Source organism: Nerophis lumbriciformis, linkage group LG33 (assembly GCF_033978685.3).
Source record: "Nerophis lumbriciformis linkage group LG33, RoL_Nlum_v2.1, whole genome shotgun sequence".
In the NCBI taxonomy this organism is placed as follows: domain Eukaryota; kingdom Metazoa; phylum Chordata; class Actinopteri; order Syngnathiformes; family Syngnathidae; genus Nerophis; species Nerophis lumbriciformis.
In genome coordinates this window covers 17,826,336-17,840,534 of record NC_084580.2, presented here as the reverse complement: position 1 = coordinate 17,840,534, position 14,199 = coordinate 17,826,336, and the positions used below count along the sequence as shown (strand labels likewise).

The following is a 14,199-nucleotide window of genomic DNA, read 5'->3' as shown; positions in this document are numbered from 1 at the left end:
ATGGCCTTTTTTTGCGGGGCTGTCCGGGCGGGGTTTCTTAAATGCCTCAAATGTCCGGCATTTTGAGTCAGGGTTGCGTGTATTTTCAATGTGCGTCCAGGGTTAAGAAGGGGTTAAAAACAAAACAAATTGTGAAGATATGCGCAGGCAGCAACATTCGCGAGGGAGGGGCAGAGACAGAGAGAGCGAGAAAGCGAGGGAGTGGATTGATTGACATACCGTATTTTTCGGAGTATAAGTCGCACCGGAGTATAAGTCGCACCTGCCGAAAATGCATAATAAAGAAGGAAAAAAACATATATATGTCGCACTGTAGCCTAGCCAAACTATGAAAAAAACTGCGACTTATAGTCCGAAAAATACGGTACTTGCCAACCCTCCCGATTTTCCCAAGAGACTCCCGAATTTCAGTGCCCCTCCCGAAAATCTCCCGGGGCAACCATTCTTCCGATTTCCACCAAGACAACAGTATTGGGCTTTGCGTGCCGTCCCAGTCACATAATATCTCCGGTTTTTCACACACAGAAGCGAATGCAAGTCATAGTTGGTCAACAGCCATACAGGTCACACTAAGGGTGGCCGTATAAACAACTTTAACACTGTTACAAATATGCACCACACTGTGAACCCACACCAAACAAGAATGACAAACGCATTTCGGGAGAACATCCGCACCGTAACACAACATAAACACAACAGAACAAATACCCAGAACCCCTTGCAGCACTAACTCTTCCGTGACGCTACAATATAGTATGTATGCCCTGGCACACCATTATCATCATTTCATGACCGAAGCAGAACACTTTTTACACTTTTATACTGAAATAAATACACCTACAACTTATTCAATAAAAACGTAGAACAGACTACCAGCAGCGGTAAAGTTTAGATCCATGAAGGAAAGGAGAAAGTGATTGAATGTTTATAACTGAATAAATTTACATATGCATACAAATTTGTCTTCTTTTTTTTATTATTTCTTTTAATGAATTAACGTTTATGACAACCTTTTTCCAAAACACAATATAGAATGTGAGATATAACAGGACAATGCATATGTTTATCATTTGTTTTCAAAACACTTTCAAAAAAGTGGGACCCCAAAAATGTAATGTGGGACCCCATTTTTATGACTTGATGGGGTCCATTGGACCCCATTTTGAAAATTCCTAGCGCCAACACTGCTGTCAACAGAGGAGAAAAAATGCTTTATTTAAATAAATATATTTTTTATAAAGCAAGTTCAAGTATCATTGGCAAATTTTCACCTAGTCCCGGCCTTGGCACGCATATATGTGTCCCCTTTTTGGGATTTCAGAATATGGTCAGCCTACTTTATGGATATTTGGAATGGTGTATATGTGAGGGGAAAATAGGGTCTTTGTGTTTGTATTTTTACCAGTGCTGTCAAATGATTACTGGTACATTTTTTAAAATCACATTAATCACACTTTTGCATTTTCATTAACTAGACTTGTCCAGGGTGTACCCCGCCTTCCGCCCGAAACTGGGATAGGCTCCAGCCACCTCCGCAACCCAGAGAGAGACAAGCGGTAGAAAATTGATGGATGGATAGACTACCGTATTTTTCGGAGTATAAGTCGCTCCGGAGTATAAGTCGCACCGGCCGAAAATGCATAATAAAGAAGGAAAAAAACATATATAAGTCGCACTGGAGTATAAGTCGCATTTTTTTGAGAAATGTATTTGATAAAACCCAACAGCAAGAATAGACATTTGAAAGGCAATTTAAAATAAATAAAGAATAGTGAACAACAGGCTGAATAAGTGTACGTTATATGAGGCATAAATAACCAACTGAGAACGTGCCTGGTATGTTAACGTAACATATTATGGTAAGAGTCATTCAAATAACTATAACATATAGAACATGCTATACGTTTACCAAACAATCTGTCACTCCTAATCGCTAAATCCCATGAAATCTTATACGCCTAGTCTCTTACGTGAATGAGATAAATAATATTATTTGATATTTTACGGTAATGTGTTAATAATTTCACACATAAGTCGCTCCTGAGTATAAGTCGCACCCCCGGCCAAGCCATGAAAAAAACGGCGACTTATAGTCCGAAAAATAGGGTAGATCTGACCAATATAAGTCCAAGACTAGACCTGACCAATCTAAGTCAATGAGCATGAACTAATTGGATGAGAGACGAAACGTCTTTACAGACAAATCGAACAGTCCAGTTGCAATTGATTAAATGCTCTGAGATCACATTCATTAATCAGTAATTATTTGCGTGCATAATTTAAGTGTTTATTTAAAAGGACCCCAATATTTTAACACAAATACATTTTTATTTTTATATGTTTTTTTCACACCTCATTTATTTGCTCTAAACCTGCTAAGTTGTATTAATAAACGAAGTAAAGCAGCGTGGGAAGTCAAAATAAATTGCACAATTAATCTGCAATATTTTTTAATATTATTCACATCGTGTTAAAGCGTTCATTTTGACAGCTTTTTAAAAAAAATGTCTTCAACTTATTTGATTTTAAAGTCTATACAAAAGACAGCTAGGTTATAAAAACATACTGACAGGATAAAAATCCCCCCAAAATAAAAATATTTAAAACTTAATATATATTTCAGTAGTAGTTGGCAAGCTGTCCAAATGTGGACCTCTACTGTGATTTTTTTGTAGAAAAAACTAAAAATGTATGAAAATTAATGTTGCTGCCAATCATTGACCCATCTCAAACCCCAATAATAACAAAATGTAAATACTCCTTAAAGTTTATTTAATGGAAATCGTTTTAGGCTTTTAGTTTAGGTAAGTATCTAAAAATACTGGACTTTTAAAGTGTTACAATCACTCAAATATAACTAATATTTGATGTGTATATTTCTGACAGAAGTAGTTTTAAACGCTTGACTTGTTTAAGGCGCAGAATAATAATAACATGTATTCCTGAGTTCAGTCCCGGGCTCGGGATCTTTCTGTGTGGAGTTTGCATGTTCTCCCCGTGACTGCGTGGGTTCCCTCCGGGTACTCCGGCTTCCTCCGGTATTGTAGCGTCTCGGAAGAGTTAGTGCTGCAAGGGGTTCTGTGTATTTGTTCTGTTGTGTTTATGTTGTGTTACGGTGCGGATGTTCTCTCAAAATGTGTTTGTCATTCTTGTTTGGTGTGGGTTCACAGTGTGGCGCATATTTGTAACAGTGTTAAAGTTGTTTATACGGCCACCCTCAGTGTGACCTGTATGGCTGTTGACGCAAAGGGAGTGCCTTCAAGGTTTATTGGCGCTCTGTACTTCTTCCTATGTCCGTGTACACAGCGGCGTTTTAAAAAGTCATACATTTTGCTTTTTGAAACCGATACCGATCATTTTGAAACCGATACCGATAATTTCCGATATTACATTTTAAAGCATTTATCCCTATTTTTTTTAGTAAAAACAAGCAAGCTTTGGAGCTATGTAAACATTAATAAAAGATAAAAAAAATTAAAGATTGACTACTTATTTCAAGTTAAAAATTAATTTTTACAGCCTTTTAGGGAAATACCAATTTTTTTGTCATTGGGGTCAAATGTGTGAATAGATTTTAAGGGACCTTTAGGTGTTAAAAATATATTGTATAATAAATAAATATCCTGACAAGCTGGTCTCTCAGGGCCCTTCCCAGGTTGCTATGACGACCTCCTCCTGACATCAGCCACCTGCGCGTCTCTCCCGTCACTATGAGTGGCGCGGCGCTTGTCGTCGTGCTCGTGGCGGTCTTCTTCCTGGCGCTCTACCTCCTCCATCGCTATGGCGACCTGTGGAGACAGCAGCGGATGGTCCTGCTTGGGACGCTGGTGTCCTGGTACCTCTGCTTCCTCATCGTCTTCGTAATGCCACTGGACGTCAGCACGGTACGACAGATGACGGGGGCACCCGTGCTGCGTTTTTGAGTCTGCTTCACTTTGTCTTTTTGTTTTTTTGCCTTTTAAGACCATCTATAAGCAGTGTCTGCTGGACAACTCTGCTGATCCAACAAGGGACGCCAGCAGTCCGTCTCTTAATCCAACCGACAGGTAAGTAAAACTACGCGACCAAATCTCCGCTGGTTGTGAGTAAAGTCAAGCAGCGCTAGGTAATGAGCTCAAAGTTCTGGGCTGTCAAATTTCCAGCACAACTGTTAAAGCGTCTAGGACAGGGGTTGGCAACCCGCGGCTCCGGAGCCGCATGCGGCTCTTTGATCACTCTGATGCGGCTCAGCTGCATACTTGCCGACCCCCCGATTTTCCCGGGAGACTTCCGGATTTCAGTGCCTCTCGCAGAAATCTCCCGGGATTAATATTCTCCGATTTTCACCCTTACAATAATAATAAGAGCATGCCATGATGGTACAGCATTTAGCGCCCTCTACAATCTGTATAAACAGCGTGCCAGCCCAGCCTCTTGTTATAAGTATCTTCTGCTTGCACACGAAAGTGACAGCAAGGCATACTTGGTCAACAGCCACACAGGTTACACTGACGGTGGCCATATAAAACAACTTTAACACTCTTACTAAGTAATGCGCCACACTTTGAACCAAAACCAAACAAGAATGACAAACACATTTCGGGAGAACATCTGCACCTTAACACAACATAAACACAACAGAACAAATACCCAGAATCCCATGCAGCCCTGACTCTTCCGGGCTACATTATACACCCCCGCTACCACCAAATCCCGCCCCCACCCCAACCCTGCTCCCTCATACATTACCCCCCCTCTCTCCCTCTGTGCGTCGGTTGAGGTGGGCGGGGTTTGGTAGCGGGGGTGTATAATGTAACCCGGAAGAGTTAGGGCTGCATGGGATTCTGGGTATTTGTTCTGTTGTGTTTATGTTGTGTTACGGTGCAGATGTTCTCCCGAAATGTGTTTGTCATTCTTGTTTGGTGTGGGTTCACCGTGTGGCGCATTATTAGTAAGAGTGTTAAAGTTGTTTGGTAGCGGGGATGTATAATGTAACCCGGAAGAGTTAGGGCTGCATGGGATTCTGGGTATTTGTTCTGTTGTGTTTATGTTGTGTTACGGTGCAGATGTTCTCCCGAAATGTGTTTGTCATTCTTGTTTGGTGTAGGTTCACATTGTGGCGCATTATTAGTATGAGTGTTAAAGTTGTTTATACGGCCAATGTGTGGTATGCCTTGCTGTCACTTGCGTTGGCAAGCAGAAGCCCTATACAACGTGTGGCTAGGCCGGCACGCTAGTTGTAGTGGGCGCCAAATGCTGTACCATCACGGCACGTTCGAGAGAACAGTTGCCCTGAAATTAGTAGTCTGCCGGAAAATTCGGGAGGGTTGACAAGTATGACGCTGTCAAGCGCCATTCATATAAAAACCCGCGGGCCGCACTAACATTCAATTTTCATATTAAGGTGTGGGCCGCGTGTCTGAGTCCCTTGTTTTATACATAGCACAAAGCAAAAAAAAAACTTTGTATGCAGTGTTATTTCATTTGAAATTTCAAAAGATTTTTGTGGCTCCTCATTGTTTTCTTTAATTTGTGAAACTGGTCAAAATGGCTCTTTGACTGGTAAAGGTTGCCGACCCCTGGTCTAGGAGTTTGTTTGTTTGGCTCCCCATTAGCAACATCAGATGTTGTTGCTATTCTTCCTCGGGTCCGAAAGTTTGGGTGAGGTTTACACAACATGTTATCGCACAACCACACTATCTGGCATGTGTTACAGGTAGTCAAAACCAAATAAAGTTAAAGTTAAAGTAAAGTACCAATGATTGTCACACACTCTGCAAAAACTGAAATCTAAGTAAGATTAAATATCTCAAATAAGGGTGATATTTGCTTATTTTCTGTCTGGTAAGATAATTCTTCTCACTAAGCAGATTTTATGTTAGAGTCTTTTACTTGTTTTAAGGGTTTTGGTCCTAAATGATCTCAGTAAGATATTACAGCTTGTTGCTGAGATTTGATGACCTATATTGAGTAAAACATGCTTGAAACTAGAATATCAACTGTTGCAAAGCTGTGTCATCAACACTCACAAGTATAAAACTACTTTTTTAAAGTAATAATTTCTTATTTCAAGCATGAAATAAAAAATCATGACTTTGACACTATTGTGTCTCATAATTAAAACAGACTTAGCTGTTTTATTTTCAATGAAACAATAGAAACGATGTACTCATATATTAGTACAGTTGGCACAGTACAGTAAACTGACAGTTAATATTTAAACATTTAATATTTCAAACAATTTTGAACAGAAATAGTTCATGCACATTCAGATAAATTCTTCAAAATTACAATAAAAAAAATTGGGTCGGGGGTTGGGTTGGGTGGGGGCGGGGTTTGGTGGTAGCGGGGGTGTATATTGTAGCGTCCCGGAAGAGTTAGTGCTGCAAGGGGTTCTGGGTATTTGTTCTGTTGTGTTTATGTTGTGTTACGGTGCGGATGTTCTCCCGAAATGTGTTTGTCATTCTTGTTTGGTGTGGGTTCACAGTGTGGCGCATATTTGTAACAGTGTTAAAGTTGTTTATACGGCCACTTAAGTGTATGTAAAAGCCATATATATTATGTGACTGGGTCGGCACGTTGTTTGTATGGAGGAAAAGCGGACGTGACGACAGGTTGTAGAGGACGCTAAAGGCAGTGACTTTAAGGCACGCCCCCAATATTGTTGGCCGGGTGGAAATCGGGAGAAATTTGGGAGAATGGTTGCCCTGGGAGATTTTCGGGAGGGGCACTGACATTCGAGAGTCTCCCGGGAAAATCGGGAGGGTTGGCAAGTATGCCCTACGTCCGTGTTTTACCGGATATGTACAGCGGCGTTTTAAAAAGTCATTAATTTTACTTTTTGAAACCGATACCGATAATTTACGATATTACATTTTAAAGCATTTATCTGTAGCCATTACAAATTGTAAGTTTTAATATATGTTTTCACATTCAATATGTTTTTTACAATTATTTCAGTTTTGACAGTACCACGTCCGATACGGGTTTGTTGATTTTTAAATGCGCCAAAAAATAGCCTGTTTTGTACGCTAGTGACAAATTGAGGTGATTCAATGCCCAGTAGTGCGCAAGTGTGGTTCTGTATAGTATTTTTCAAGCCGTGGTCATGTGACGACATCAATTATTGTATTTTGAGTCGTATTTATTAAAGTCGGACTAAGTAGGACATTGCTGAAGGCCGAGGTGGGAAACGCACGGCCCGCCACTGAGAAAACCAAATGATAAACCCTTCATAGGGTAGCTATACTATGCTAAGATAGCTAAAAAGGGTACAAGCTTAATAGCGAGACGGAAAAAAATATTTATAGGGATAAATGTGCTAAGGTAGCTAGTAAGGGCACTAGTCTAGCTAGCTTGATAACAAGTTGGATTTATGGATCACTATCTGATCTAAAGAGACAACACCAAATGATAAAACCCAATAGAGCGGAACTTATGCTAAGCAAGGGTGCGACTAGTATATATAGTAATAGACATGTATGTGTTTACAGTGTGCCAAGTGTGTGTGAAAAGCCGTGGAGTTACATACCAGATGGAGTGCTTCCTGTCTTCTGGAGAGTTGTTTATTGGACCTCGCAGGTCCTCACCTGGTAAGATTCAACCCACACCTGCACGCAATTATTTTGTCTTCTTCTTTTGGTGTACTCTCCAGTCGTACCCATAGTCTGAAAGGTGCATACACTGCAAAAAGTCAGTGTTCAGAAACAAGAAAAAAAATACAAAAATGAGGGGTATTTTTTTTTAACTAAGCAAAATTATCTGCCGATAGAACAAGAAAATTTGGCTTGTCAAGACTTTCCAAAACAAGTCAAATTAGCTAACCTCAATGAACCCCAAAATACCTTAAAATAAGTATATTCTCACTAATAACAAGTGCACTTTTCTTGGTAGGAAAAAAAAGAGACCTTTTTGCTCAATATGTTATGTAAGTAAATGCTAGTGCCGTTATCTTGACATAATGATATGCGCTCAGCATTACATTTCTTGAAACCAGCAAACTTATACTAAAAACTAATTTATTTTGGAAAGGCAACAAGGCAACCGCTTGTTACTCTCGGGGTCTCCTAGCCGCTCAGGCAAATCATATTGTCTAAAAATGCATTTTTCCATCGATAACGTGACATCATCGCGCCAAGTGCGTGCTCTTTCAGTCAATTAGTGCGCATGTATACAGCCCGGCCCCCGGCCAAAAAAATTTTAATTGTAATTTTGAGGAATTTATCTGAAAGTGCATGAACTATTTCTGTTCAAAATTGTTTGAAATGTCAAATGTTAAATGTTTAAATATTAACTGTCAGTTTACTGTACTGTGCCAACTGTACTACTATATGAGTACGTATTTTCTATTGTTTCATTGAAAATAAAACAGCAAAGTCCATTTGGCTGTCATCCGTTTTAATTATGGGACACAATTGTGTCAAAATCATAATTTTTTTTTTCATGCTTGAAATACGAAATTATTACTTTAAAAAAGTAGTTTTATACTTGTGAGTGTTGATGACACAGCTTTGCAACAGTTGATATTCTAGTTTCAAGCATGTTTTACTCAATATAGGTCATCAAATCTCAGCAACAAGCTGTAATATATTACTGAGATCATTTAGGACCAAAACCCTTAAAACAAGTAAAACACTCTATCACCCTTATTTGAGATATTTAATCTTACTTAGATTTTAGTTTTTGCAGTGTACCGCCGCCACCTACACGTGCTATTTACCAGCACTGTTTGCATGAAGAAAATAGACTAAAATTTAAAAAAGTGTCCAACTCTCCAAAATGTCTCCCTATGTTACTATTATTTCTTTCACGCTACCCTGTGCTATGTGCATTAATCTCACCTTGTGTTTATACGTAAATGATATCAATTTAGCTGGTAATAGAGCTTTTTTTATTACCGTCATATCGTGATGAAGCATTTTTGATTACACATGTCTCGCAAATTTGACAGAGACAAGCCAACAAAGTCATCCTCAACGCAACGTAGCGTCCTTGCTTGCGAGTTACCAGCTAATATCCCTTCACAGTACAAAGCTGCTTCTAAATCACTAATTGATTGATTGATTGATTGAAACTTTTATTAGTAGATTGCACAGTACAGTACATATTCCGTACAATTGACCACTAAATGGTAGCACCCGAATAAGTTTTTCAACCTCTTTAAGTCGGGGTCCATGTTAATCAATTCATGGTACAAATATATACTATCAGCATAATACAGTCATCACACAAGTTAATAATCAGAGTATATACATTGAATTATTTATAATCCGGGGGATGGGATGTGGAGGGGGTGGGGGGGGGAGGGTTAGGTTTGGTTGATATCAGCACTATCAGCGAGCAGTGAACATAGTGAGCTCAGAAAGCATAAGAACAAGTACCGTATTTTTCGGAGTATAAGTCGCACTGGCCGAAAATGCATAATAAAGAAGGAAAAAAAACATATATAAGTCGCACTGGAGTATAAGTCGCATTTTTTGTGGAAATTTATTTGATAAAACCCAACACCAAGAATAGACATTTGAAAGGCAATTTAAAATAAATAAAGAAATAACTATAACATATAGAACATGCTATACGTTTACCAAACAATCTGTCACTCCTAATCGCTAAATCCTATGAAATCTTATACGTCTAGTCTCTTACGTGAATGAGATAAATAATATTATTTGATATTTTACGGTAATGTGTTATTAATTTCACACATAAGTCGCTCCTGAGTATAAGTCGCACCCCCGGCCAAGCTATGAAAAAAACTGCGACTTATAGTCCGAAAAATACGGTATATATATTTGATTATTTACATTTGATTATTTACAATCCGGGGAAGTGGGATGTGGTGGGGGGGGGGTGTTAGTCTAGGGTTGTAGTTGCCTGGAGGTGTAATCCTCGCCTCCATGGCGGCAATTAAACTATGTTTCTTCCATGTAACATTATCACTGGAGGACTAGAGGGCAAGGAATAGCTAAACATTCTACACCCTAGGAAGATACAAAAAAGCATAATCAACTGCTAAGCTAGAGCTCTTGAATATAAACAAGGGTGGGCAGAATGATAAAAATATGGACCAAGTACAGTATTAGTTAATGGTCGATACTACAGTGATTAGTTGGATTTTTTTACTATCACAAGATAAATCTTTTTTTTTTTTTTTTGTAAACCATGGTATTGATAAAACTACCTCTGAGGAGGAGGAGAATTCCTTCTTTTGTCACATTCACAATTTCAACATCATTTTTTTAATCTCTTAGTATCAGTGGACTTACTGTCTTCCTTCAACATCCCATCGCTATCGCTTTACATTTCGCTCATTTATAGTGTACCTAATGAAGTGTCTAGTGAGGGTAGTTAACCCTGCTTGCGTTCTCGCAGGCTGCTGCTGCCCTTCATGCAGTCGTACGCCCGCTCGGGAGCTTTCAGCATCGTCGGAAGGACGAAAACAGCGCTTGTTGAAAACGCCATCTACTACGGCAGCTATCTGCTCCTTTTCATCTCTCTGCTCATCTACGTGGCGGCTCACCCGCAGTGGCGACTCACATGGTTAGTTTTGATTGACAGCGCAGAGCTATTCAAATACACCAGTCAATATATGCATTATTGTTGTTGTGTAGGACTGAGTTCCAGACCATCGGCATCACTGCGGCCAACACGTGGGGTCTCTTTCTCCTGGTGCTGTTGCTAGGATACGGTTTGGTAGAAATCCCGCGTTCCTATTGGCTGTCATCGCTCCACGCTCACTCGCTGGCCAAGGCCTACTTCAAGGTGGCGAAGATGGCCAGTGAGAAGGCGGCGGCTGAGGAGAACTTAGCCGACGTCATGGAGGTGATAGTCAGTTCTTCTTTAATTGTGTGTGTAAATTAAAGCTTCAAAAAGTCAAGGCATTGCAAAAGTAAGTGTTAATTTAACAAAAGGTGTTACTCCTAACCAGTGTTGGGACTAACGCGTTACAAAGTTAGTTTCGGCGGTAACTAGTAATCTAACGCGTTATTTTTTTTTATTCAGTAATTTAGTTACCGTTACTACATGATGCGTTACTGCGTTATTTTACGTTACTTTTGATGTAGTATCGGCTAGAAACAGAAGCGCTGCGGTGTCGTTCTTCTGAATCTTCCTCTGTCACAAGCCGGAGAGAAGAAAAGAGGCGCGGTCTGTGTGGGTGTGGGTGTGGGGAAACACCCACAAACGCTCGCCATGACACACAGCGTGGTCATGGCGAGCGGAGTAACGGAGTAGCTTGAACGCCCCCGCCATTGAATTGGTGTGTTTATAAGTGCAGACTCGGTTGTGCAAAACGAGGGTTTTAAACACATGCTGAACGTGCTTGAACCACGTTACGACATCCCGTCGCGCACCCACTTCAGCAATAAGATTGTGCCAGATCTTTATGAGCAGGAGAAGAAAAAAGTTGTGGATGAACTATCCCGAGCATCATCTGTTGCGCTCATGACAGACGGGTGGACGTCCAGCGGAACTATAAGCGCTCACTTCATCACAGCAGACTGGGAGATGAGAAGACACGCCCCCTCTACGAGAGTCACCTTGCGCAGGTACTGAAACAAGCAGTGGAGGACTGGAAGATAAATATATCCCAGTCACACGTGATAATGCCAAAAATCAAATAATTACACAGAATGAGGCAGGACTGGGACCACAGATAGGTGCTTTGCACATGTAGTGAATTTGGCATCACAGAAGGGAATCTCAGTCAATAGGATGGAGAGCCTCTTTGGGAGGATCAGGAAGGTTTCTTACTTCCACCCAAGCACAACAGCTGCTCATGTGCTTAAGACGAAGCAAGAAATGCTAAAGCTGCCTGCTCATACATGATGTCCCAACGAGGTGGAACTCCACTTATGATATGTTGGAGCAGCAGGCAGCTATATACTCTGCATTGACCCACAACACCCTGAAGACAAATGTCACCCTGTCTGATGATGATATGAGAGTGGCAGGTGAGGTCCTCCAGGTGCTTAAACCCCTCAAAAGTGTTCCATCTCTACTGAGCACTGAAACTTCACCATCTGTGTCAATGATCCTGCCACTGAAAACAAGGATTCTACAATCCATGGCTCCAAGTGTGGAAGACAGCAGCATCACTCCAGATGTCAGGCTTTATGTTTCAAGGAAGATGATGTGCCTTCTTATGTTGCACTTTAACTTGTTTTTTATTCATGGTCATTGGTCCAAGTTTAAAGAAAGGAGGAATGCCTTTTTATGTTGCACTGTTTTTCATTAATTATGTTAAAAGGAAAATAAAAATGTATGTCAAGTTGATCAACAGATTGTATTATTCTCCAGTGCAATAACAGTACTGAAATGAAGGCAAAAAGGGCATTAATGGGAGCTTTAAAAAAAAAAGAAGAAAAAAAGAAGTAACTAAATAGTTACTTTTCACAGTAACGCATTACTTTTTGGTGTAAGTAACTGAGTTAGTAACTGAGTTACTTTTGAAATAAAGTAAATAGTAACTGTAACTAGTTACTGGTTTTCAGTAACTAACCCAACACTGCTCCTAACTACTAAATAAAGTTTGTGACACTTTTTAAGTTCAATTTAGTTGCTAGAATTACTTATTTTTACAATTACACGACAAAAAACTCTGCTATAATGTTAATTTTGAACATTACTGTCATTTCAAACACTGATGACATCTAATAAACAAGACAAGAAGCAAAGAATTAAACAGAGACAGAATTCAATTTGGCTCAATTTGAGGAGAGATGCCTGGACACTGTACCCTTGGACAGTGTCTCAGCACGCTCTGGCGAAAGATTGTACGCCACCTCTTTTTATTTGGACTTTCCCTGTTTACATAACAACAGCTGTTTCTAAAGAAATGGGGGGTATGTAAACAGCCATTGTTTTTGGTCACATTAACACAAAAGAAAAAGATGCTTGGGCAATAATCACTGGATACATATAACAATTAAATTTTTTTTTTTTTTTTACATTTTTTTTCTTTCCATGAGGGCACGTGAGGCCCCGCCTCACCTGCCTCCCCTGACTGCATGTCACTGCAACCTTGAGACCTCCGAATTCGGGAGATGGGGGGGTTGAGGGGGGGGGAGGGGTTCTGGGTATTTGTTCTGTTGTGTTTATGTTGTGTTACGGTGCGGATGTTCTCCCGAAATGTGTTTGTCATTCTTGTTTGGTGTGGGTTCACAGTGTGGCGCATGTTTGTAACAGTGTTAAAGTTGTTTATACAGCCACCCTCAGTGTGACCTGTATGGCTGTTGACAAAGTATGCATTGCAGTCACTCATGTGTATGTAAAAAAAATATTATGTGACTGGGTCGGCACGCTGTTTGAATGGAGGAAATGCGAACGTGACGACAGGTTGTAGAGGACGCTAAAGACAGTGTCTTTAAGGCACGGCCCCAATATTGTTGTCCGGGTGGAAATCGGGAGAAATTCGGGAGAAAGGATGCCCCGGGAGATTGTCGGGACGGGCACTGAAATTCGGGAGTCTCCCGGTAAAATCGGGAGGGTTGGCAAGTATGGCGTGTGGTTGTCGGTCGCGGTTTTTCAGTCGTTTTGATCGAGTGTTGCAGCCGTTGTTTGTGCTTTCTGCTCCCGTTTGTTTGTGGTACGGGTGCCCGTGGCTGCTGGGTCCGGTGCGAGGGGGTGCCCGATATTGTGGTTTGTGGCAGTGTGTGCGCGTGGTGGTTGTCAAAGGCTGGCGGGCTTGCCGGCTTTGTTAAAAAAAATGTAAGTTAATACATCTGATCAGTATTGGTATTGATATCGACCGATCCCATTCATAGATGATCGTATCGGAATCAGCCGCATTAACCCCTAATATATATATCCATATATTATATATAGATGTATATACATATATAGCTACATATACACACACATAAATATATGTATGTATACATATATGTATGTAAACATATATATGTGTATATATATATATATATATATATATATATATATATATATATACACATGTAAATGTATATATTATATATACAGTATATACTGTACATACCTATACATACATATATGTATATATATTATATACTTAATCTGTATATATATACATACATATCTATATATACGCCTATATATACCGTATTTTTCGGAGTATTAGTCGCACCGACCGAAAATGCATAATAAAGAAGGAAAAAAACATATAAAAGTCGCACAGGAGTATAAGTCGCATTTTTTGGGGAAATTTATTTGATAAAACCCAACACCAAGAATAGACATTTGAAA

The 14,199-nt window shown here is 40.0% G+C and overlaps 1 protein-coding gene across 2 annotated transcripts in view; it reads left to right on the top strand.

Annotated features, from left to right (window-relative positions):
• LOC133575659 (G-protein coupled receptor-associated protein LMBRD2B-like) overlaps positions 1-14,199 on the top strand; it is a 40,370-nt gene that overhangs the window by 929 nt on the left and 25,242 nt on the right. For both annotated transcript variants that reach the window (XR_009811519.1, XM_061928364.1), the window contains exons 2-6: positions 3,644-3,884; positions 3,964-4,046; positions 7,473-7,571; positions 10,351-10,518; positions 10,590-10,800. Coding sequence is in view for 1 of the 2 variants with exons in the window: in XM_061928364.1 (XP_061784348.1) it covers positions 3,711-3,884; positions 3,964-4,046; positions 7,473-7,571; positions 10,351-10,518; positions 10,590-10,800 (735 nt within the window). In the remaining variant the exon portion in view is untranslated. The remainder of the gene's footprint in view (positions 1-3,643; positions 3,885-3,963; positions 4,047-7,472; positions 7,572-10,350; positions 10,519-10,589; positions 10,801-14,199) is intronic.